We start from the raw sequence: 27,535 nt of genomic DNA, 5'->3' as shown, positions 1-27,535 counted from the left end.
TCCTGGAAGAGATTGAAGGAATATAAGTGAGCTTTCAGAAATGAGTTTAGAAGCCTAATAAAAAAGATTTCGGTCTATTAGACTTTCGTGCATATGTGTGTGTGCGAAATCGAGGCACGTGAGTAAAGCAAGGCTACCAGATTGCATTGCTTATGCCTTAGTGCGCGAAAGTGATGGGGATACAAATCGTGCCGCTGCTGTGTCCATTATCTAAATTTTTCCACTCTTGGCCAATATGTACGCTTTTTTATTAAAAAAAAATTTCTTTAAAAAAATAATTGTAATAAAATAATATTTAAATTTATTTTAATAGAATTGTATTTTGTTATTATTATTTTGTATTAATGTATGACGTACATCTTGTTGCTCAACGGAAACCGCGAGAAGGTGGTGATCTCTTCCGTTAAAAAGGAAATGTAAAAAATTTAATAAATGAATAATAATAAAAATAAAATTAAAATAAAATAATAAAATAATGATAAATAATAAATAAAAATAAAAAATAAAATTACAATAAAATAATAAAATATAATCAATTTTCTAATTGATAAAAAGTCAAAATATTATTTCACATTTCCTTATACACACACACACACACACACGCGCGCGCGCGCGCGCGCACACACACACACACACACATATGTAAGGAAATGTGAAATAATATTTTGACCTTTTATCAATTAGAAAATTGATTATATTTTATTATTTTATTATAATTTTATTTTTTATTTTTATTTATTATTTATCATTATTTTATTATTTTATTTTAATTTTATTTTTATTATTATTCATTTATTAAATTTTTTCATTTCCTTTTTAACGGAAGAGACCACCACCTTCTCGCGGTTTCCGTTGAGCAACAAGATGTACGTCATACATTAATACAAAATAATAATAACAAAATACAATTCTATTAAAATAGGACTTGGAAAATGGCGAGGATTGAGGTGACAGGTGTGGAGAGGTGGGCCAAGAGAAAAAGGAAAAGAGGATGGTTGGAAGAGGAGATGGGAGCTGAAAGTTGAGGAGGAGGTGGAGTTATACGAGGGAATTGGAAGGATGTGGAGGCAGAGATGGAGAAGAAAAGGTCAGGGAGTTATTCGAAAGAGAAAAGTCGACGAAAAGTGCTGAGTTGGATATGAAGGATGGTGGGAGAGGCGGGAAAAGAGAGGTGAGAGAGAGTGAAGGTGGCGCTGGAGGCAGGAAGAAGGAGCGAGAGAAGCGGCAGAGACGGTGAGTGGAGATGGCGCCAGAGGATGGAGGAAGAATGCGGGCGGCAGATAGATGGCTCTAGGGGTGAGAAGAATGAAGCAGAGGTAGTAAGATCAATGCGTAGATCGATGAGGAGATCGATGAGGGGGATTATAGTGGACGGAGTAGTCAGTGAGAAGTGACAGGGTCACAGTGAGTAATGGAAAGGAAGACAGAAGGTGGAGAGCTGGTGGAGGAGGATGGTGAGGGGGATGGAGAGAAGAGAGGAAGCCGGTCGTGAGCACGTGGGAGAGGAGGTTAGAAAGGAGAGAGAAGGTGTGAGAGAGGAGAGAGGAGAGGAAGGAGAAAGGAGAGAAAAGGAAGAGAGAAGAGGAAGAGAGGAGGTTAGGAAGGCAGAGGAGTCAAGGACAGGGAAAGGGAAGATGACAGAGGGGAGAAGGGAGACAAGAGAGAAGAGAGGGGAAGGAAGCGGAGTGGAAGAAGAAAGAAGAGAGAAGGATGCGAAGGTGGAGGAGCCGAAGATGGAGAAAGGGAAGACATCAGAGGGGAGGAAGGAGGCAGGAGAGAAGAAAGGAGACGGAGGGAGGGTGGAAGACAAGGAGAAGAGGAACAAGTGGAATGAGGGGGGGGAAGGAAGGAAGAGGAACAGAAAAGAAGGAAGAAAAGGAGAAGGCACAGGAGAGAAGGGGGAAAGGAAAGAAACGGGAGGAGGGGAAGAGGATGAAAGAGGCAGGAGAGAGGGAGGGGGAGAGGGGGGTAGAGAAGGAAAGGGAAAGTGGAGGAGGGGAGAGTTCAGAGGACAGAGAGAGAGAAGAAGATTGGTGGAAGATGGTGAAAGAGGAACAGGAAGAGAGAAGGAAGAGGAAGAAGGCGGAGGAGGGAAGAGGAGGGGAGAAAGAAGAGGCTCTACGGGGGGAGGGCAAGAGGACGGCCGGAGAGGATGCATGGAGGAAATTTGAAGAAAAGAGGGAAAGAGAGAGGAAGGAGTTAGAGAGAAAGGAAAGGGAGAGAGAGGTGGAGGCGGAGAAGAGGAGGGAAAGAAGGAGGAACATAGTGTGAAGAGGTGTAGAGGGGGGGGAAAGAAAGGAAGCGGGGGGAGAAGAAGTGGATGAAGGAGATAGACGGAAAAATGAAGGGACGGGGGGAGGATAGGAAGGCGGAGGAGTTAAAGGTAGGAAAGGGAAATACAACAGAAGGGAGGAAGGGGACAAATAGGAGAGAAGGCTGTAGGGAAAGGGTGGAAGGGGAGGGTGTAGAGAGGAGGAGTTGATATCCGCTGTTTTTTGGACTAATTTTGTTTTGTCTAGTTTGTACAGGCATGTCCGGTGCAGGAAGGAAAAGGAAAGGAGAGGAGAATGGAAAGGAAGGATTAGAGCAGAAGGAAACGGAGACAGGAAAGGAAGAAAGGCAGGATAGGAAAAGCAAAACGCAGGAGAAAAGGAGAGGAGGAAGAGGAAGATGGAAAGCGGTGCTGGCATGAGAGGAAGCATAGATTGGGAGGAGAAGGGTCAGAAGAGTGGAAAGGGGGGTGAGGGATGGAAAGAAAGGAAGGGGAGGGTACGCAGGGAGGGTGTGGGAAATTATAATGTAGCGGTCGCACAAGGGCCAGGTCGGGGGGATGTAAACTTTTTGGATTGTGAAAGGTTCGGGAACGCTCCTTGTAGAAGCGCCTTGTAATCCCTGAGGGGCAGCAATAAACAATCAATCAATCAATTCTATTAAAATAAATTTAAATATTATTTTATTACAATTATTTAAAAAAAAAAATTTTTTTAATAAAAAAGCGTACATATTGGCCAAGAGTGGAAAAATTTAGATAAAAATTGAGATAAAAATATGTTAGATAAAAATTTAGATAAAAATATGTAAAATTTGTTTTTGTATATGTTATATTCTCTTTTTTAAACAACATATAAACTTTTATAAAAAAAGAATCAATAGGAAAATGTTATGTGTGATAATAAGTATCGCTGCGATACTTGCAACGATGCAACTTGCATCGCCAACTCGCCAGCTCGAAATTTCGAGGATCACATAGCTATTGTATTCAGAGAGATAGGTAAGATACAATAGACCTCTCAGGAGAGAAGGGGACAGAAGCTAATCTATCCGTCTTCCTCTGTAAACCGAAGATGACCGAACGTCGAGCGCACACGGATGAGAGCTTATGCCTTAGTGCGCGAAAGTGGTGGGGATACAAATCGTGCCGCCGCTGGACGCAGCGTATGCAATCTGGTAGCCTTGCTCCCATACCTGTCATCACCCTTGATTCAGACCCTCCTTCCCCTTCCACCTCCTCAGAGTTTTCTGAATTCGGCGAGGCTCTGGAAGATTTTGCGAGAGATCTTCCCGACCTTGAAGAGGATCCCCACGACTTCGACTCCCCTCCCGATTTCCCGTCGGAACATCCTCACCATAACGAAACACCTGAACCTCCCCATCCTGATTCTCTAAATTATTTCTTATCTCAGTTCCTCTTCTTCGATCTCCCCATACCTGAAGGAACATTCTGCATGGGCCCAGGCCGAGTTAACCACCAAGACTTACTTAATCTCATAACCATCGCCCCTTCCAATTCCGTCATCCCCTGGTACCTCCCGGGTTATCAACTCCCTTTAGCTGTCCCTATCCAAGCCCTCTGGAGGAGGTTTCCCCCTTCCACAGCTAGGATTGAAGAACTCTGACCCTTCGCTTTTCCCCTCACCCAATAAATTTGTACATAATCCCCCACTTCCTGTACCTACACACACATATCCGCAAGCGACGAACTCTATACTTCCTTTAATGAGTAAACGTTATTCACATTTTTATTACACATTCACTTTTATTTTGTTTTAAACTTTATATTATAGTAATTATATGTATATTGTATTAACCAGTCAGAATTTAACTCTTAACGTAAATTCTTCCCTGTATATTCTGACTGATGACCTCCGAACGATTGTAACACCCGCGAGAACATACACATTCACACACAAATACTCACGTATAGCTATAACTGTTAAGATGTATTTTTCTTTTTTTATTTTTGCATAATATATGTATTTTTAATTTAATGTATAATTTAATTAAATTATAAGTAATATTTAACCCGTTCTCTTCCCTAAATCCTGAGATCGCACTAGGTCCCATCCCGCGTAACAAGGATTAAATTCCTTTATCGAAAAGAGACCACCGAACGAATAGGCTTAAAAACGCAGCGTTATAGAGACCTTCGGTCGCTGACCTGTGTCAGGCCCTTCACATTCGTTCGACCCGATCCATACACACGCCCGAATAAAGTGTGTCACGGGGTAAGGAAGTTGCGTCCTTCCATACGGCCCATCCATTCCAGGGTCTGGACGTAACATACTGATAAAATTTGGGGGCTCGTCCGGGATTGAAATGTGCGATCTTGGAAACCGGAATGAGTGACGGGACTCGAAGTAAAGTCAATAAAGACGAAATAGAAGACCTCTATAAAACAGCATTAGAGCGATATAGTAAACCGAAAAACACTCGATCTATTTCTACTCCCCTACACACATCCACCCCTAAAGTGACATCTAAACAAGTCCAATTTATTGAGGAAAATTCTTCCAATTTAACTGAAAATACCCTAATTGCCGATTCGCCTGAGCCGTCTTTCAACGATTTCGAATCTACCGCCGCAAACGCTAGTATAAGTAAAATAGTTGATAGTAATAACTTTGAAAATGATCCTGAAAACCCTAAAATCATGGCGCAACAAAATCCTTTCGCCACATTGAAATATGCGGTTGACGCTGTCCCCTTCTTCGATGGCAGCAACATTCCGCTTAACTATTTTATTGAAGGCTGCGAAGAAGCAAAATCGATGCTTCCTAAGGAAGCCGAACCGCAGTTTACTAAAATTTTAAGAACTCGAATAGTAGGCGTAGCACGCAGAACGATTCAAGACCAAGATTTTGATAAAGTATCGCAACTAACTGCCTATTTAAAACGAATTTATGGGCCGGTAAAAACCGTCTATCAACTCCAAGGAGAACTAGGATGTATTTATCAGAAAAATGACGAGGATGTAGTTACTTACGCTAACCGCGTCAAGATCTTAGGAAAACAGATAGAGGCTTATAGAGGACCCGGAAATACACTGCCTGATCAAACCACCAAGACATCTCTAGAAAAGGATATGTGTAAATGCTTTATAAGGGGACTTAAGTCTGAAATTGAACAAAGAATCGCGAGAGATTTAGATGTACAAGAAACGGTCGCCGATGCTTTAAGGATAGAAAGAGAACTGCGGGTAATGACAGACCTGCGACAGGGACAGAGCAGCGATTCAAATAAAACAAAAATATTACCCACTAATCGGTTGCGGGAAACATGCCAGATCTGTTTCAAAGAAGGGCATGTAGCGAATAATTGTCGAAAACTCTCTCAATTTTCACTACAAAATCACCGTAAATCCGATCTAGGCACCGAAATATTAATATGTCAGATTTGTAAGAAGCGAGGGCACGGTGCTGACAAATGTCGGTTTCGCGATCCTCAAGCTCGACAAACGATAAATGTAATACAGGAAAAAGCCGTCACCTGTCAGTTATGTTCAAAACCAGGACATAATGCAAAAACCTGTCGACAAAATTACATAGGCTCTAAAGGGACTTTCAATATTTGTATCACCTGGATTGGGCTTTTGAGGTAATGACAGTAAAAAGTTGGATGAGGTGGTTGACTCTACTTCTTTTTCATAGCGTGGTCGTATGTTTCTGAGATTCACTTTACGAAGTGCTCTGTTTAAATTAGTATAGTTATCATACAACTTCCCTGATGCCGTTTTGCCCTTTCCTCTTATACGAGATGGCGTGTAATATGTTGCCTCACACTCTCCAGGAAATGCTTCGACAATAAGGCGAGCTAAAGTTGTGAATCGGTCGGGAATGTCCCATTGCATTTCTACAAACTTACGGAGCCGTGGCACGTTATCAAGGAGAAATGGCAAAATACAAGTGGTTATAGATTAAACAGACTAAGAGACCATCAAAATACTGAAACAATAAAAGATTATATTTCATCATTTTCAATACTTACTCAGTCTGGAAGTCATTTGTTGCTTGAGTGTGACTTTGAATTACTTTACAAGAATGCTGCAAATCGATTGACAGAGTGCTGGAATCAGTTTTCAGAAAATCTCAAGAGAGAACTCAATAAAGAGAAAATAGTGTGTGGAGATTCAGACACAGAACTTCTTTATGCTTTTCCTTCACTTTTCCCCATTATACCAATAAAGGTATCAGGATGTAGACCTTGGAGAGCTTCTCGAGCAGAAATTCAAGAAGGATTTTTGGTCCATTTAAAGGTAGATGTTTAGGCTTATAGAATTTTGATCATTGTGATATACAAACAGAGATGACAAGATTGGATTTTGTGATTTTCAGGTCATTTCTGATTTTGAAAACATTCTTCAAGGAATGGAGAATTCTGCAGAGAGGTACTACTCTCCAACCTTTTCCCATGATAGTTGGTCCAACATTGGCAACAATTCATTCAAGTTATGTTGTTATTAACCGTCGTCCAATCCTTCTGGAATCTCCTGCGTGCTGTTGAAGTTGCCTTTAAAATATTTCATGCCTTGAACTGCAGTTACCCTATTCAAAGTCAACGTATGTGGGTTGTCCTTTCTGTAGCTTTATTTAATATTCATGAGGAATCAACAACTCAGATTATGACTTTGCCCGATGTTATAAGGTTGGTTGAAATTCTTAAAGTTTAAGCAAAATACGAATTTCTATAATGCCACGTTGTTCAGATTGTGAAAGCTCTCTAGCATCTGTAACTGCTCTCTGGTTTCATCTTTCTCTTGTTCATAAGGCAGAGAAAAGTTCCCAGTTTAGATGTCGAGAAAGGAACTGCTTCAGAGTATTCACTAATTGGAATCACTTTAGAAGGCATTTATTGAATACGCATAATTGTCAAGCTATTTCAGCTAAATCATCTTCAGTTTCTGTTGTGCCAGAGGTGCCAAATTATGAAAACTGTACATATTTTTGCAAGGAAAATGATAGTTCAGATAATTTAGATAATTCAGATTTGATTCATGAGGATACTTTAGACTTAGAAAATGCTTTAAAGCAATTAATTTTGCAATTTGTTGCAAAATTGTATGCAAACCATAAACTTCCTCGCAGTTTTGTTCAGGATATTTTCTTAGATGTACGAGAACTTGTGAATGAAATAGTGGCATGTATGAAAAGGAACATTTGAAATCAAATTAATAAGACTGATTCCAATGCTTGTACTTTTGAAATAATTGAATCAATCTTAGACAGTTTTCATGAGCCATTTAATAAACTATCTACTGAAAACCGTCGCTTTAAAGCCTTTGAGAATTCAAAGTACTTTGTGCCTGTAAAAAGTTACATAATTGGTGATAGGGTAGACAATGTTATGCAAAAGGGAGTCATGGTAAAGAAAATTGTTCCAGTTCAGGCTAAATTTTTGTCAATGAGAGATGTTTTACAGAAGATTTTTAGCTTACCTGGAGTTTTTTCAAAAGTTCAAAGCTATGTGCAAAAGCTTGAACGTGATGATGAAATCATTGAAAATTATGTACAAGATAGACTTTGGAAGGAAAAGGTTAAAAATTATTTTCAGGGGAAAACTGTTTTCCCCCTGTTTTTGTACTTTGATGATTTTGAAGTATGCAACCCGTTAGGTTCCCATGCTGGAGTACATAAGCTAGGAGCTGTTTACTATCAGGTTGCATGTTTTCCACCCGAAGTTAGCTCTCTTTTAGAAAATATTTTCATTTGTGCCCTTTTTCATTCAAATGATAGGACAGAATTCAGAAATAGCAAAGTTTTTCGCAAAGTTATTGATGAATTAAACTTTCTACAGACAGAAGGCGTTGACATAGATACAGGGCAAAACATTGAACATGTTTATTTTGCTCTTGGTTTAGTGCTGGGAGACAATCTCGGCTTAAACTCTATTCTAGGATTTGTAGAATCTTTCAGAGCTCAATATTGTTGTCGATTATATACACTGTCTCGTAGTGACATACAGTCTGCGTTCATTGAAAGTCATATGCGCTTTGAAACATATGATGCTGATGTAGAACTGTCAAATTATCAATTAACTGGAATCAAAGAGAAATCAGTATGGAACGATGTACTTTATTTTAAAAGTGAAGAAAATTTTGTTGTCGATCTTCTTCATGATGCTCCAGAGGGATACTTTGGATATACTATGACTTTAATTGTCCGCTATTTTGTGAAAGATTTACTACCCAAAGAAGATCGTTTACAACTTCATGTGCTAAATGCACGTTTAAATTTATTTGATTATTCCAATAATGGACTCTCAAACAAAGTTCCAATCATTAATGAGCATGAATTACAAGGAGTAAAACTTAAAATGTCTGGAAGTGAGATGATGAATTTTGTTTACATATTCAGTATGTTAGTGGGTGATCTAGTGCCACATGAAGATCCTGTATGGCAACTTTACCTATCTTAGTATGAGACAAATAGTAGACATTGTTATGTGTTTTGTAACGGACAAACCCAGTATCAGTCTTTTAAAAACACTTGTTTCTGAAAATCTTTCTATATTCAAGGAGGTTTTCCCAAATGAGCAAATTAAGCCTAAAGCACATAATTTTGTACATTATTCTAATGTCCTAGAACAGTCTGGTCCAATTATTAAACTTTCCTCAATACGGTTTGAGGCTAAACATAAGAGTAAGAAAACGGAAGCTAATGCAACCAGTAGCAGGAGAAATATAACTCACACACTTTGTATTAAGGAACAGTTAATGCTTTGTTATCGCTTAATGTCAAGAAAAGGTCTTTTCGCCAATAACAATAATGGAGTAGAAGTGTTAGGGCCGCGTATCATTCACAATTCGCGGGCCTCTATTTACGGTAGCAATTAGTCGCGGCGCTATTATCGAATGTGGCCTATACCGGCGTGAAGGAATTCTTCACTCTCTCTCTCTCGCCGACCATCGCAGTGTGCAGATCGCCACGTGTACCGTACGCTACGAGTATTGTAATAAAGTGTGTGTAATAGAATACTAAGAGGAACCTTCTACAACCTTCACGAACCCAACAGAATTGTGGACGAGTTGTGGAATTGATTTGATTAACGGAGGATGATCTCCAATAATGCTGGTGAAGGCTCTTCTCGAGGATCAGCTGGAACGCAGGCAATCGCTGTTCCGAATTCCTTTACAATAGAAAATTTCAACCCGGAAGTTACAACGTGGCGGCGATGGTTACAAGGAACATTTACAATTTTTCGGATCACAGGAAACGCTCGAGTACCTTATTTATTACATTACGTGGGACCGAGCGCATTTGATATACTATATGACCGATTGGACCCGGCAGATCCATTTGTGCAAGAATGCGAGACGTTAACGGCCAAGTTGGAAGAATTTTATGATCCGGCTCCATTAGAAATTGCTGAAAATTTTAAATTTCACCAACGGCGACAAGCGGAGGGCGAGTCCGTGCAGCAATTCGCGGCTGCCTTACATAAATTGAGCTTACATTGCAAGTTCGGAAATTACTTGAAGACGGCCCTTAGGAACCAATTAGTTTTTGGTCTTTCAAGTAAGAAGATACAAACCAGACTCCTGGAAAGAAGAGAGTTAACATACGAAGAAGCCCTACAAATAGCCACCACGATGGAGCTTTCGGAGCTAGGTGCCACGTCTCTACAAAATGGCGCTACAGGGCCGGTGGCAGGAGTGGAATATCTGCAGGCGAGCAAAAAAATCAGCGAAGAAATCAAAGGATAAAAACAATAATAACAATAATAATTCTTTTAAAAAGAAATTAGCGATTACTAACTTTTCTAATTCGAGGCGCTTTAACTCGAATAAAGAAAGTACTAAAACTGTTAAGTGTTTCAGATGCGGTAGAGGACATTTTGCGTCTCAATGTAATTTAAGTCGAGATGTACGCTGCTTGAGCTGTGGAGGATCCGGACATTTGGCCAAAGTTTGTTTAAAAAAAAAGGAGAATACCAATAATTTAGATGAAGTTTTGTAATTGGAACATACAGATCAGCGAGATAAATTTTTTTGTACACTCTTAGTTAACAATAAGGACATTCGTTTTGAAGTAGATAGTGGCTCTGCAGTCACAATCATGAATCGTGAGCAGGTACGTGCTTTATTTCCAGGTTCGACCGTTTTTAGAACGAGTCTTAACTTGGTTTCGTATTCTAAAACAATTGTTAAAATCCTAGGATATATAGTAGTTTATGTACAATGTAATCAGTTGCGGAAAAAATTAAATATTTATTTGACGGAATTAGATAAAGAACCGTTATTAGGCCGAGAGTGGATAAAGTAATTGAAATGTCAGCGCGAGGTGCCAAATTTTCTCGGATGTAACTTACTAGAAAATACTAATGTAACGACACAGAATATTACAAATCAGTTACCGTCAATTTTGCGTGAGTACGATAAATTGTGTGAGCCTACTCTAGCGAAGATTATAGGAATACAAGCGAGAATTACGATGAAGCCGAATGCAACTCCGGTATTTTTAAAAGCGTGATCAGTACCGTTTAAATTAATTCCATTATTAGAAAAAGAATTAAATGAATTAGTCCAAGAGGGGATTCTTACAAAAGTTGAAAACTCGGAATGGGCTACGCCCATTGTTCCAGTATTGAAAGCTAATGGTACTATTCGAGTTTGTGGTGATTACAAATCTACAATTAATCCAGAATTGATAATTGACGAACATCCACTACCTACTATTAATGAACTTTTTGCTAAGTTAGCAGGAGGCATTAAATTCTCAAAAATCGATTTACGACAAGCATATTTACAATTAGAAATACATCCAGAAGACAGTAAATTGCTCACTTTAAATACGCATAAAAGACTTTATGCAGTTAATAGGCTAATGTATGGAATCGCGTCGGCTCCGGCGATATGGCAAAGAATATTAGAACAAATATTGCAGGGTATCCCGGGCGTAGCTATTTTCCTTGATGATATAGTAATTACAGCACATTCAGATTGTGAGCATTTACGTAGATTACATATGGTGTTAAATAGATTGCACAAGCATAATGTTCGAATTAATTTAGAGAAATGTTCTTTTTTTACACATGAAGTACAGTACTGTGGTTATATGTTACGAGATGATGGAATACATAAAGAACCGTCTAAAATGAAGGCAATCAGTAATATGCCTCGTCTCCAAAATATTTCGGATGTTCGTGCTTTTGTGGGAATGATTAATTATTATAGTAGATTTATTAAAAATTTAAGTTCTATTTTACAACCATTAAATAAACTATTACATAAAAATACTCGTTTTTTGTGGACGGAAGAACAAGAAATAGCTTTTAACAGGGCAAAAGAAGCATTTGTAAGCAATCAAATTTTAGCTTATTTTGAATCGAAATTACCTATTGTTCTCGCGACGGATGCTAGCGCATACGGAGTAGGAGTAGTGCTTTCACACACATATCCAGATGGCTCGGAAAGAGTGATTCAATACGCATCGCAGACTTTATCGGAAACTCAACAGAAATATGCGCAAATTGATAAGGAGGCATATAGTATAATATTTGGAATTAAGAAGTTTTATCAATATCTATATGGTAATAAATTTACTCTAGTTACGGATCATCGACCATTGGTACATATTTTGTCTCCGCGTAAGAGTTTACCGGTTTACAGCGCAATGAGAATGCAACATTACGCGATTTTCTTGCAGGGTTTTAATTACACTATTCGTTATAGGAAATCATGCAAATGCCGACTGCTTGTCTAGGTTACCGTTAAAAGAACATACTAAAAATATGGATGTAGTGGATGCTTTTGAATTAAGCACATTAGAAATTTTGCCGGTTGATGCTAAAGGTGTGGAATTACATACTCAAAATGACGAAGAATTACAAAAACTCTTACATGCGTTACAATCTGGTTCTCAGGCACCTAGCGCTGACAGATTCAATCTAGAACAATCGGAATTTACGTTACAAAGCGGCGTTATTTTTCGAGGCCACCGGGTCGTTATACCAAAATCCTTGCGTAGTAAAATACTAGAAGAATTACACACTGACCATTTCGGTATAAATAAAATGAAAGGAATTGCAAGAAGTTATTGTTGGTGGTCTGGAATCGATAATGACATTAAGACGTTAGTTGAGAATTGCCAAACGTGTAATACTTTTAAAAATAATCCGCCGAAAGTAGAACAGCACATTTGGGAACCGTCCGCTGCACCCATGCATCGAGTTCATGCAGGCCCTTTCTTAGGGCATTATTTTTTTATTGTAGTTGATGCCTATTTGAAATGGCCAGAAGTGAGGACTATCAGAAATCTAATTACGAAAACAGTTATAAATGAATGCAGAGATATCTTTACAAAGTACGGCATTCCACAAATATTTGTAACTGACAATAGTAGGACATTTACATCTACAGAGTAGAGGCGTGCAAATCTGCTCTCACTCCCGCTCGTTCCCGACAGCGAGACTGGATTCTCGAGACTCAGATTATCGGAAGCGCTGTTATCGAGAATAGAGGCTCGGGAACGAGCGAGTCCTGAGTCTCGATGCTCTATTAGATGGAGTGGGGGTAGAAATCTACAAATGGGAAGTTCACTTTTTGCGACTGTTAAACACAAAATCTAATTTAAAATTTTTTATTCAGCATATACGTTTGTAAAAATTTTTCTTAGGTTTAGCAGAAGAATGTTATTCTTCTTAGGATAAGAATGTTATAATATTAGAATATTAAAATGTTATTCTTCATACGATTCTTGTTATTCTTCTTAGATAAGTTTTCTAGAAAGTTAATGATTTTAAGATCTCAAACAATAGTATAGTTTGTCAGTATGATTTAAATAATACTACTTATTTTAAGTTTTATATTGATACTGTGTTTCAGTGTAATAATTTTACCTCTATGAGTATTTCACTTCATATAAATATTTAAATAGTTTATATAAATATTTTCTAACTTGAAATATTTTATATATGTATTAGATAATGTGATCTCAAACAAGTTTTTGTTTTTTAACGATTTTTCTGCGATGAACAATAAAACAGTTAAAATACAATTTTGATTTCTGATTTTTATTGTCATGTATGAACAGTAAAGGAATATCCCAAGTAGCAAAATATCTGTATACATGTACAGCTATCTAAGAATCGTTTTAAAAAGTTCTAAGATATATGAGTGGTAGGCGACCGCGGTCGCTTATCGCTTATCGCTCTTTCCTATCGCGCGCGCTTAGCAACGATATTAATTGATGGGTAAATATGATTCCCTTAGCAGATCATTATTGAGGTTCTGGAGGGCGCACACGCAACCCACGTAGATCTTCATCTTCTCTCTGTCTTCACCGTTGTCGTACGATACTTCGATGTGCTTGTACGTCTGTATGCAACAGTAATCGCCGGTATTCTGGCAGCTGCTACCGGCGTAGTTGCACTTGACGTGCTCGAGATCCTTCGGCACCCTGGTAGTCCGGTTGTAAGGTATCGGTATCGACTCCACGGTGTAGTTGTAGATTGAGCTGTTCTGCGCCTCCTTGACCTCCAGCTCGAAGGACGCGCGCAGGCCGCCGGTGATGCTGGTGTACAGCTCGAGCTGCTGCGGCTTGCTTATCTCCAGCTCCCGTTTGTCCTGGTCGCTGAATTTCTGATAGCTTACCGTGCCACCGGTTTTCGTGCCGCTGGGTCTATTGTGACGCTTCCTGCGGACGATAAATCTCGGCAAGGCATCTTCGATGGCGTCCTCTTGCCTGCGCGCTTCATTCTTTCGTAAAGACTCGGCATAATTTCTTAGATCATACATGTGTTTTCGATGAGGTAGTGGTGTTCGTTCCTCGTATTCCACGGGACGATCGAGAATTCGGGATGATTCGCGCCTTTCCATCTGTCTCCTGTAGGGATCCTGCTGATACTCCAGGTCGTCCTCGAAACGTCTCGACAAATCACGCGGTATCGATTCTTCGAAATCCAGATAATAATCTGGATGAGAATGATGATTGTGTCGCCGCTTCAGATTCCGGCCTTGGACAATTGACATGCTGACACAGGCAAAAAGAATAGGCAGGCACAATCCGATGCCGAATACTGCCATTATGTCGATATATGATTCGCCCTAAAATAGATCCTTGCAGTCGGCAATCTTTAACGCTGATGCAATCGCTTTAACTCCTCCTCCCTTAACAGCGTCTCTAGTTCAGGCACTTTCGAATGGTTCGTTTCTCGTTTCTTCGACTTCGTCTCGTGGTTTGCTTAAAACTGAGTATTCTCTGATTCCCGAAGGCTTTTTTATCCCGTCCGCGAATGCACACGTAGATAGTGTTGTCCCACTTTAACGGGGGAGCTTGCGCGTGCCGGTACACGCGAAGACATGACGATCACCCCCTCTCTTTTTCACGTCTTCTTGTCCGCAGTCCCTCGGATAGCGAAGAACGCGATGTGCGATACGCGCGTATTCTCGAAGAATTCTACTTGACGCGGAATTATGTACGACGAGGCGAAATCGCGAGATATCTCGGCGAAAAATACGGATCGTATCGCCGTGTCGTCGATGTCGCGCAAAGTAGCGTACAGGAAGCGTAACGTCGCCGCCTCGAGCGAAGACTCGGACGCGGAATTCTTCGTCGTCGAAGTTTCCAAAGAGAAAAGCCATACCAAACATTCCGTCGCCACGCATTCGCGACGAACGCGCATACCGACGAATCGTTGCGAGCGATACGAAAGCACGTCGAATTTCGGGTCGAGCGACTCTCGTGGTTCCGCGTCGGTCGAAACGATTGTGGCGGCGTACTCCTCGCTCATGGAGAGAGGAACGACGAGGGTCGTTCGACGCGAGATCGGCAACGACGATACTCGTTCGTCGTCGGTGATACGAACGAACGGGAACACTCCGTCTCGATAGTCGTTCGTGTTCCAGCCACACCTCCGAAACACGCCGAACAAACGCGACGACAATTCGCGCGCTACTTTATCCGTCGGAAAGACATCGAGCGGATTGTTCATCGTAACGAACACTCACGAGACGATGAGGTCGTCGCAGTCGTCGTCAGTGTCGCCGACAGTAGCCGTGGAATCCTCGTAAATTAAGCGACGCGGTAGCGTCGCGACGTCAAGTACATAAAAAACAGGATCCGAGTATTGAGAGTCACTGTTCTCGACGCGGCGCTACCAAGTAGCTTATCCGGAATTTCACGTGAAGTAAACTTTCGGTTAAGATATTTTGTAAACTAAAGCCGTAATCAAAAATCTAACGACACTTTTATTGTTGACACCCGGATTGTTTACATTATAAACAAATATATCTCCAGTAAAATGTAAAATATTAGACATTATATAATTAAATATTTAATCTGTATTTGATAACGATCCGGGCACACCAAGTTTTCATAACTTACTTCGATTTAAAGACTGTGCGATTTAAAACTTGCGTAAAACTTTTTTTTTTAAATTATATACATTATATAAAAAATGTTTTAAGAATTAAAAGAATCCTAATTCTCATTAAATATTTTAAAAATCAATTTTCTCTGATTAAATATAAAATGCGTTTTAATTTCTTAGGGAGAATTTATGTATAATATTTCTACTGTATAAAATTGATATATTTTATGGCAAATATTATATCAAATTTAGAAATTGCTCTTAAGTACTTGGCTAATAGTAATTATTGATTTCATATTTAGTTTTGATATTTTATTTTTTAATATCTTTTTATAAAAATTATTTGTTGAGGTTTTGCTTTTAGAAAAATGATTTTTTGAAGGAAAATTACTGTAAATTATTTTTAAGGAATTTTTTTATTAAACATGCATACAAGGTAGAATATATTTTATGTACTTGGCGTATTTCTTTTACCTTTATAAGGTTCTTTTTAGAGGGTATAATACTCCGAATCGACGGCGTTTGCCGGGAGCAACACACACGAATAATTCGTATCGTCATTCGCGGCGAACGATATTTTACTCTGTGTAGTCGAGCGCTCGTTTCGTCGATCTCGAACAAGCGACGAAGATATTCGTCTCGTACACGTTATCGATTCCAGCGAGATCCGACGGAACGATCGCGGCGATCGTTGCCTCCGACGCGAGGGTTCTCGAAGAAAAAACGATGGTCTTTGTTGCGGTTTCGTTTCCTCGTCATAATCGTACCGTCACGTTCATCGACGACGGAGCTTCGTACTTATCGATTTCGAAATAGCGGCGCGTAGCGTCGTTCGATCGTTCTTCTCCAGCGCCAATGAACGATCGATTCGGTGACGCTTTTTCAACGTTCGCTCTCGCGAAACATTCGAACGCGTAAACTCGTAAACCGGGCGTCAATACGATGTTCGGAGGTAACCGTCGAGCTACGTCTCTGGCGTATTCTCGAAGCATAACTTCGGTAACCGCGATAGCCGTGTCGCGTCGTACTTCACGCGCGCCTCTTACGAACCGTCTCGTCGTTGGAACGTTACGCGCGAACCATCCGCGCAGGGACAGCAATGGTGCCGCTGATTATCGCAAATCGCGGCTCAACGCTACGACTCGGCGATCGTTGCCGAGAATTATGCTGTCAATTACGATCGTCGTTGTCGGCGATATCGCTGCTAACGTTGCGATCGTTGTCAGACTCACCATTAACGAACGCGCGATAATATATACAAGTTGGTTCAATAATTAATGATTTACTTCTACGCGCGGTAATGAATACAAGCAGGTTCTATGACTATGAAGCCGGACAGCGCCGGTGCGCGCAAGCGATATTTTGTACACGACAATACGGAGCTTATTCCTACGGCAACGGAAGTGTTTTGCGCTTACAAATTGTGTCGTGTAGGTACTGATAACAATCACAAGAACACGTAATTTGTCTCTATGGTACCGTACAGTCGACGGGGCTGTGTGTCAGATCAGCTCGGAAGCTGGATACACCCCGTTGAGTCGAGAGAGAGAGAGAGAGAGAGAGAGAGACCTCGTCTCGGACTGATATCGGTAACTGGAGACACCCGGTATATCGAGAAACACTTCGATCCGGACTGGTAATAGGAAACCGAGGACACCCGATTGAGTCGAGAAACACCTCGATTCGGACTGGAAGTGAGTCCGAGAGACACCTCGGTTTCGAAAGATCTGGTCGGAGCGTTCGGTAGAATCGCAGGACGGGATCTGGTACCGGTGTGCCGGCCGGGCTAGCTTATATACCCGGCCGGGATTCCCCTTCCAGAAGTGCTGTTCGAGTAAGATCCCAATAAACACATGATGGAATATTAAACATTTATTAAACGTAAAGTTAGTATAAATGTGGTATAAGTATATCAGATAAACGTTTTAATTTTTATGGTTTTTATACAATCGTATAATATACAATAATGATATCCGTTTTTATTACGTTTGCATAATACAAAACGGATTTTATGCGTTGAAAAATAGTATATGAGAATACGAAAAGAAACGTTTAATTTCTAGAATGTATCTACGTCTATTTTATTTCTTAAAATCGTATATTTATGTAATCGAAGAAACGTTTATTGAAAACGTATATAATTTATGAGAAAATTCTCATTTATAAATGTTTACAAAATTCTATTCTATAAATGGTATAATCTAAGTCTTTAAAACGTTAATAAATTGTTGCACGAATAATATATACACACCTGATTTTACAACTAAAATATTATACGACTAATAAACATATTTTATTATTATATATATTTGACCATATTTTGAGTTTCTGTTTCAACGAAGCAAATAACATTGTTAACCATTTCTTCTTCTTGATTGCACTTTGTGCAGGAAAAGTAGCCTGAATGACTTTTAAGTGATAGAACAAATGATTTTGCAGGTGTATCACAGATTAACATTTCAATTTTAAATTTGCATATAATTGTCTTGATTAATATGCCATTTGTTGTTAACTTTGCACATTCATTAACAAAATCAAATAAAAAATCATTGGGATTCGGTTTTTCATTCCCATGATAGAGAGCTACTAAAAAAACTTTATTTTTAAGGTTTTCGATTGATTTGACGGCACACAAAATAGGCCAAAACGAACTTGCAGAACTTTTACTCAAAGGTAGCCCATCAATATTAACTGCAAGAGAAAATTCTGTACTAGACGTTACATTTATATTAAGAGTAAGGCATAAAGAATTTAATGTTTCAGCTATCCCGAAATAGTGAAATAAACCAGATCCCAATTTTTACCATATGATTTGTTAGGCGTTTTTAAAAGAGTGCGAGGATCTGCTGGTAAATTGTTGGTACAATAAGAAGGATTTTCGCGCAGAATAGTAAGCAGCTCTCTCAGTGCAGATAAACTAATGTTGTTTTTTACAGCCAATTTAGCAATTTTTGAAGATAATTGCTCACTATTTTCGACATAATCCGAACACAAACTTGTATCTATAATTATGTTATCAGAACTATGAGTGGATCGTTCATCGAACATCAAGAAGTTATCAATATCTAAATAACTCGAATCAATGTTCTCAGTATCAGAAGTATAATCAATTTTATTATTTGAATAATGATTCATCAATTTTATTCTTTTAGTTTCATCAATTTTATTCTCAATCATTAAATTTTGAACATGAAATGGATAAGTACTGTTAATTGCTATAGATTGCTTTACTTTTTTTTAATGTATCTAGAACGTTTTTCTCGGACTCTTTTTTCATTCATTTTTATTTGAAATATTGAACATAAATATTAAAAAACACTGTAAGCTTTATATTAATCACAATTACTATAAATAATAATTGATAATGACTAATTTCCTGCACACCTGTTGAATACAAAAATTATTCAAACTAAAAAAATAACTATATTTTGCAGTTCACAGTGTCTCATCTAATAATTAAAAATTGCAAAAATGAGATTTACATTATATTAAAATAATTTTAAATATGTATTCTATATGTAACAATACACAGAAGAAAAGCAATAATACTGCTAAGTCGAGACTAGACTATCAGTCTGTTCAAAAGAGAATTAAAAAAATTACACATACGTTCAATAAGCACACCAATTCAAGTGGCTACGTATCGTTGTCATGAGTGTTGGGTTGAACTTGGTTAGTCTTTTTCTGTGCATTAATATATCGGTCTTTACTTCTAACAAGCCAAGATTTTATGTGGTTTATTGCTTCGAATTCAGTGCTGTTTTGAAATTTAGGATTTTTACGAACGGTATCTGAAAATCATAAAAAAAGAAATAATGCATATTTTCATAAAATAAGAATTTTTAATTAAATTATGGAATTATTCACTATTTCTATCTAACTTATGACTTTTACTTAAAATAATAGCTGCAATGCTTAAATTTTTGAATGTTTTTTTCTTTTCCGCACCTTCCCAAGAGTATAACATTCCGACTTCATTCGATAGTATTCTATACCATTCCTAAAACGACGACCGAACTCCGACGGGATAGCGCCCTCATCTAAGCGTAATTAAAATTGTCGATAATACCGACAATTTTAATTTCGCCATTACCGACAATAGTATATATACATAAACCATATATGTATATTACAAAGAATAATTTTTAATTGTGTTTAACATGTTAAAATCAGACAACATCTTTCTGCTTCTTTATCGCATGTATATCGAAGCATGTAGATAACAGAAAAATATAGATGTGTCTGGCATGTCATATGTATAATTTAAACACAATTTCATGATTATTCCATGACTATACATATATATATTATATTGATTATGTATCTTCTCATGTATCTTACAAGAGCAATAACACATTTGACCATTTGTGTACATATGAATATATAAATATATACATTTCTATATGTTATATTCTATATATTCTATATTTCTATATATTTTTTACAATATAAAAATTTATTATTCTGTTACGAGTAAGACCATGTATTGTAAATGTTTGTAAATTTCTGTTACAATTATATAAATAATTATACATATATATAATGAAAGAAACATTTACATGAAAAAAAATTTAATTTCATAAAATGTATTTTTGTTAATTCCATTATACTGATTATGTGTTAAAAAAACAATCTGTACTGCATAGATTGTAACTTATATAAAGTTACATTATATATATGTATATATATATATATATATATATATATATATATATATATATATATATATAATGTAACTTTATATAAGTTACAATCTATGCAGTACAGATTGTTTTTTTAACACATAATCAGTATAATGGAATTAAAATATGTGACTTCATATAATATTTTTTCTAATTCGATTATATGTGAAAAAAACAAGCTGTGCTGCATAGATTGTATTTTAAAAAGTTACATGTGTGATAATACCTACTATATATATATATATATATATATATATATATATATATATATATATATACAGGGTGTCCTAGACCACCCGTATACCCCTTTTCTTTCAAAAACTAAGCATTTTAGAGAAAAACGTTTTCGACAAAAATTGTATAGTTTTGAGGGGAACATAAGATGGTGTCATTGGTTTGACCTTGAAGAGTCATTTGAAGGTCACATGAAGGTCACTTTAATTTTTTTAAATGGAATACCCTATATATTTTTGCACATTTTTGTAGCTTATCTCGAGAGCTTTCCAAAACACTATAATTAAGTACCTTTTCGTTAAGTACTTTTTGAGTTATGAGGCTTGAAATAATATCTTAATTTTACATAAACCGTAAAATATCTTGTAAAATATTCATTTTTCGATTATCTTACCTTAATACTTTTATGTACAAAATAATGAGAGGAATCAATTAGTGTAAAGAAAACACATAGTTATTTCAAAGAAAAAATATGTAATTTGCAATTAACAATTCCATATTTTTTCTTAAAAACAACTATGTGTTTTCTTTACACCAATTGATTCCTCTCATTATTTTGTACATAAAAGTATTAAGGTAAGGTAATCGAAAAATGAATATTTTACTAGATATTTTATGGTTTATGTAAAATTAAGAAATTATTTCAAGCCTTATAACTCGAAAAGTACTTGATGAAAAAATACTTTATTATAGTGTTTTGGAAAGCTCTCGACATAAGCTATAAGAATATGCAATAAAAAATAGGTGGTTCCATTTAAGAAATTAAAGGTGTCCTTGACCTCACCTTAACGATGTCATCCAAGGTCAAACCAAAGACATCATCTTATGTTCCCCTTAAAACCATACAATTTTTGTCGAAAACGTTTTTCTCTAAAATGCTTAGTTTTTGAAAGAAAAGGGGTGTACGGGTGGTCTAGGACACCCTGTATACAGGGTGTATCTGAAATGATGCACTAAACTTTAGGAGCATATTCTAGAGGTCAAAATAAGACTTTTTTTTCCTATGAACATGGGTTTGCAAATGAACCCCCCTCCGAGCTAGAGGCTCCTAAAGTTTGGGGAAAAAATTAAAAAATTGGCTGTATTTCAGAAAGAAAAAAAAAAAAAGGTTTTGATGTTACCTATCACCCTCTCTTGAGAGATAAATTTGCGTTGCGGGTGTTTGGTCAATTTCACATATTTTCGAATTTTAGCTCGGAGGGGGGTTCATTTGCGGACCCATGTTCATAAGAAAAAAAAGTCTTATTTTTAACCTCTAGAATACGCTCCTAAAATTTAGTGCATCATTTCAGATACATCCTTTATATGAATTAATATCAATTCAATTAGCACATCAGAATTAGTAGAATCAATTCGATTAGCACACCAGAAGTAGGGGAAAAACAATTAATTGAGGATTTAATGAGAACCGATTAAGTGCAAACATTTACGAAAAATGGAAATTATGTTAGGAACAATTTTATGTGTTTTATTGAAAGATTTAGTACCGACAAAGACAACTATCACGCCGAAGGATTATACCACTTCAAACAGCCTCCAGAAAGAAAGTGTTTCCATGTGTCCGGATTTAAATTTCACGCAGGTAAGAGATATTTTTCGCTTGATTAAGAAACAATTGAATGTTTATTGCAGCTAGTAGTGTAACTAAAAATGAATGATAATAAATTATATATTCTATCTATATAACAAGATAAGATAAAATAAAACAATTCAATATAAAAAAAAAAGTACGTAAGATGTAAAAAAAAGAAGGCTGAAGTTTCGAAATTTTGTTTACAAATGGATGTTATATAGTATATTATATTTAATTAAAACGGTTATTTTAAAATTTGACTGTATTATTTTGTCTCTCTCTCTCTCTCTCTCTCTCTCTCTCTCTCTCTCTCTCTCTCTCTCTCTCTCTCAATATATATATATATATATATACAGGGTGACCCATTTTAACTTAGGCAGCCAAATAACTCGAAAAATAAGCAAGATAGAGAAAAATGTTTTAGACAAAAGTTGTATGGTTTCGAGGGGGCCATAAGATGGAATCATTGGTTTGACCTTGAAGAGTCATTTGAAGGTCACGTGAAGGTCACTTCAATTTTTTTAAATCGAATACCCTATATATTTTTGTACATTCTTGTAGCTTATTTCGAGAGCTTTCCAAAACACTATAATTAAGTACCTTTCCGTTAAGTACTTTTTGAGTTATGATGCTTGAAATAATTTCTTAATTTTACATAAACCGTAAAATATCTTGTAAAATATTCATTTTTCGATTATCTTACCTTAATACTTTTATGTACAAAATAATGAGAGGAATCAATTGGTGTAAAGAAAACACATAGTTGTTTTTAAGAAAAAATATGGAATTGTTAATTGCAAATTACATATTTTTTCTTCGAAACAACTATGTGTTTTCTTTACACCAATTGATTCCTCTCATTATTTTGTACATAAAACTATTAAGGTAAGGTAATTGAAAAATGAATATTTTACAAGATATTTTACGGTTTATGTAAAATTAAGAAATTATTTCAAGCCTCATAACTCAAAAAGTACTTAACGAAAATGTACTTAATTATAGTGTTTTGGAAAGCTCTCGAGATAAGCTACAAAAATGTGCAAAAATATATAGGGTATTCCATTTAAAAAAATTAAAGTGACCTTCACGTGACCTTCAAATGACTCTTCAAGGTCAAACCAATGACATCATCTTATGTTCCCCTCAAAACTATACAATTTTTGTCGAAAACGTTTTTCTCTAAAATGCTTAGTTTTCGAGTTATTTGGCTGCCTAAGTTAAAATGGGTCACCCTGTATATATATATATATAGAGAGAGAGAGAGAGAGAGAGACAAAATAATACAGTCAAATTTTAAAATAACCGTTTTAATTAAATATAATATACTATATAACATCCATTTGTAAACAAAATTTCGAAACTTTAGCCTTCTTTTTTTTACAACATCTTACGTACTTTTTTGTGTATATATATATGTATATATATATATATATATATATATATATATATATATATATATATATATATATATATACAGGGTGTCCCATTTTAACATGGACAGTAAAATATCTCAAAAACTAAGCCCAGCAAACAAAAATGTTTCAGACAAAAGTTGTATGGTTTCGAGGGGGCCATAAGATGGTATCATAGGTTTGACCTTGAAGAGTTATTTAAAGGTCACATGAAGGTCATCTTCAATTTCTTAAATGGAACCTACTATTTGTCATTGCATATTCTTGTAGCTTATCTCGAGAGCTTTCCAAAACACTATAATTAAGTACATTTTCGTTAAGTACTTTTTGAGTTATGAGGCTTGAAATAATTTCTTAATTTTACATAAACCGTAAAATATCTTGTAAAATATTCATTTTTCGATTATCTTACCTTAATACTTTTATGTACAAAATAATGAGAGGAATCAATTAGTGTAAAGAAAACACATAATTGTTTCGAAAAAAAAAGTAATTGTTAATTGCAAATTACATTTTTTCTTTCGAAACAATTATGTGTTTTCATTACACCAATTGATTCCTCTCATTATTTTGTATATAAAAGTATTAAGGTAAGATAATCGAAAAATGAATATTTTACAAGATATTTTACGGTTTATGTAAAATTAAGGAATGATTTCAAGCCTGTAATGATGTATCCGGGCATCGTTACGAATTCCCGGCGTACACCAGCCGGAAGCTGCCGACGAACATCGGTCGGGCAAGGGCAGGGGCGCGGTGCGTCCACATTTTATTTTAAACATAAACGGCTGTGCAATCGCCGAAAACCGCCGATGAGGCCCGACGACGCGACGAGCGAACGGCCCGCGTTCGGCATCTCATCCCCCGCCGAGTACCCTGTACCGATTCCATTCCGACACTCGGTAGGGGGATCTCGATTCTGCGCCGACGCGGGTCCAGAACTCCAGTATAAGAAGGGCCCATCGGCCCAAGAAAAGACACTTCATCCTGATCCGCTCTCACATGGGTATCGTATGAGAATCCTGACCAGAAGCACGAGTCGAGGGTAGAGGGTACATCCGCCTTCGTCGAGAGTTCTCGACAACAAGCCGTGCATCCGTGCAATCATAGTCGTCGCATAGGACCGACTAAGTCATACTCACACCAGAACTGCATAATTCACGGGGTGGAGAGAGAACCGCCTCCGACGAGAGTTCTCGTCCGCGTTCTGGTCAACACGCTCCGTCCTCTTAGACCATCTCCGACCACGTTAACGGGGACATGATTTCCGCGCACATCTTGCGATAGCCTCCAAACAGGCCAGTGACCGGTCGTGTAGCCGCAACTACACGCACCCGCGATAAAAGCGCCCGTGAAATCTGCGAGACAAAGCACGCACACCGCGCATCCATCACCGCGTACAATAATTATAAATAAGCGTCCAGACACCGAGACTCTGCTAACGAATCGAATTATATTTGCAGGCAAGCACACGCGTTTAAAGACCACCAGCGGATTCATCGACCACGCGCGCTAGCCACAAAAACGCAACCAAAACAGCTGTAAAAAGCGTAGACGCCGTCTGGGCGGCCGAGAGCCGCGAAATATATATATATATATATATAACTATAAGAAATTAGGCTCCGTATATTAAAATATAAACTTTAAATTTAGACGGGCCATCAGAGCTAAACGCGGATGGTAGTGCGTAATTTCAACGAGAATTAAGTTCTCGTTGAAACTTATTTGTGTGCACGGGGCACAAATTTTCTTGGTACGATACCAAGCAAATTTTAAATAATTCTCAATTCGAGAAATTATTTAATTATTATCCCTCTTTTCCCCCCTGTAGTGTTGTAGACGAGAAATTACGCACTACCATCCGCGCTTAGCTCTGATGGCCCGTCTAAATTTAAAGTTTATATTTTAATATACGGAGCCTAATTTCTTATAGTTATTTTAAATTCATGCCGGCGGAAGATGGCGTTATTTCCCATTTTAATATATATTTGTAGGCGACCGAGAAGTATCGAGTTGAGGGGTCTGAATAGCTCAGTGGTAAGAGCAGTCGCCCGGCAAGCGAAAGACTCGGGTTCGATTCCCGATTCAGCGACTTTCGGTCCGATATTTTTCTCGCCTACAACACTACAGGGGGGAAAAGAGGGATAATAATTAAATAATTTCTCGAATTGAGAATTATTTAAAATTTGCTTGGTATCGTACCAAGAAAATTTGTGCCCCGTGCACACAAATAAGTTTCAACGAGAACTTAATTCTCGTTGAAATTACGCACTACCATCCGCGTTTAGCTCTGATGGCCCGTCTAAAAATTTAAAGTTTATATATATATATATATATATATATATATATATATATATATATTGGAATTCCCGATTCTCGCGAAACGCTATTCAATTCGACAAACTGCGAATACACACATCGACACACACACACTCATACACAATGTTACACAACCATCTGTACAGCAAAGACACAAATAAACACGTACATCTAAATACAATAACTCGCGTCTATCTTTCTCGACCCGAACCTTTGGCTCCGACGAGTTATCCGAAATAAAATAAAAATCCGAGAACGATACAGGAGCGTACGTTACAAGCCTTATAACTCAAAAAGTACTTGAGGGAAAAATATTTTATTATAGTGTTTTGGAAAGCCCTCGAGATAAGCTACAAGAATATGTAATAAAAAATAGAGAGTTCCATTTAAGAAATTGACGGTGATCTTCACGTGACCTTCAAATGACTCTCCAAGGTCAAATCATTGCCATATTCTGATGGTCCCCTTTAAGCCATATAATTTTTGTCTGAAACATTTTTTTCTACAATCAAAATTAAAAAAGTTATTCGGGGTGATCGATCAAAATGGGACACCCTGTATATATATATATATATATATATATATAGAGAGAGAGAGAGAGAGAGAGAGAGAGAGAAAATAGTCAAATTTTAAAATAACCGTTTTAATTAAATATAATATACTATATAACATCCATTTGTAAACAAAATTTCGAAACTTTATCCATCTTTTTTTTTACATCTTACGTTCTTTTTTCTTCTATATTGAATTGTTTTATTTTATCTTATCTTGTTATATAGATAGAATATATAATTTATTATCATTCATTTTTAGTTACACTACTAGCTGCAATAACTCTATATATATATATACAGGGTGTTCGGGCAGATCGGGGCCAAATTTTAAAGAGTGATTCTTCATGATAAAATAAGATAAAAATCAAGAGTAAAAACATTCCGACAGAGGCTTCCTTTTTTAATCATAAACGTTTAAAGATTTGCATAAAAGGCACGGCAATCCGCCTGAGGCACGGCAATCCGCCGATCTCGGACGTGCGTAGGTTATGTCGCTAAAATCATTACCAAAATATACCGTGACACATAAGTACAGAAGCTTACCTCGTAGCAGTTGATGTAAAATCTGCGATATTCGACACGGCAATATTTTACTCCACACAAATCTGCTCACATAAATAATTAATAATGTTTCATAGGGTGCAATTGTTCTTCTGCGCGAATGTTCACACAAAAATTCACAAACACGAATATTCACCGAAAACACTCATTGCACTTCTTTGTCTGTATAATAACGTAGAAGAACATTATAATAAATATTCAAAATGCCCACCATTCTGTTGTACGCAGAGTTCGATTCTTCTGTAGAAATTTTGTCTTATTTTTCGGAAATCCATCATTACGTGTTGTATTATATTTGATGTAAATATAATCCTTTGTTGTAATTAAACTTTAATTTAAACGTTGTATTAAACTTTAATAAATCTAATACTGAGAATGGTCAGTCGAGATAGCATTAACGAAACTCTAAATAAATTCGTGAATTATAAGACGAAAAGTTGTTATAAGAAATTCCAACTGTCCCGTATCTATTGGTACGGCTTTATGTTCGAAGCCTCTCTATCTAAAGAATTTTTAAAATAAAGATCTGGTTCTCGGGAAGATTGTCAAAATCTAAACATACAGCAATATTCTTGAAATTGATAGTGCACGTGCGCTCGCTCGACAGGCCACCCT

General features: G+C 37.0%; 1 protein-coding gene, 1 long non-coding RNA gene and 1 pseudogene across 2 annotated transcripts in view; 1 reads left to right on the top strand and 2 right to left on the bottom strand.

Moving 5' to 3' along the window:
- LOC145961072 (uncharacterized) overlaps positions 1-2,093 on the top strand; it is a 64,776-nt gene extending 62,683 nt beyond the window's left edge. The window contains exon 3 of the long non-coding RNA XR_014435554.1: positions 1,994-2,093. This is a non-coding gene — a long non-coding RNA (uncharacterized LOC145961072). The remainder of the gene's footprint in view (positions 1-1,993) is intronic.
- LOC145961068 (proto-oncogene tyrosine-protein kinase ROS-like) overlaps positions 1-27,535 on the bottom strand; it is a 92,786-nt pseudogene that overhangs the window by 11,443 nt on the left and 53,808 nt on the right.
- Positions 13,457-14,299, bottom strand: LOC145960821 (uncharacterized). The gene has a single exon (XM_083080519.1). The coding sequence runs from the start codon at positions 14,297-14,299 to the stop codon at positions 13,457-13,459; it is 843 nt and encodes a 280-aa protein (XP_082936645.1).

This window comes from Camponotus vicinus, unplaced genomic scaffold (assembly GCF_025532165.1).
Source record: "Camponotus vicinus isolate PSW18456_S1 unplaced genomic scaffold, iyCamVici1.0 SCAF_10, whole genome shotgun sequence".
In the NCBI taxonomy this organism is placed as follows: Eukaryota; Metazoa; Arthropoda; class Insecta; order Hymenoptera; family Formicidae; genus Camponotus; species Camponotus vicinus.
The sequence above is the reverse complement of the archived record's forward strand: the minus strand, read 5'-3'. Positions and strand labels throughout refer to the sequence as shown.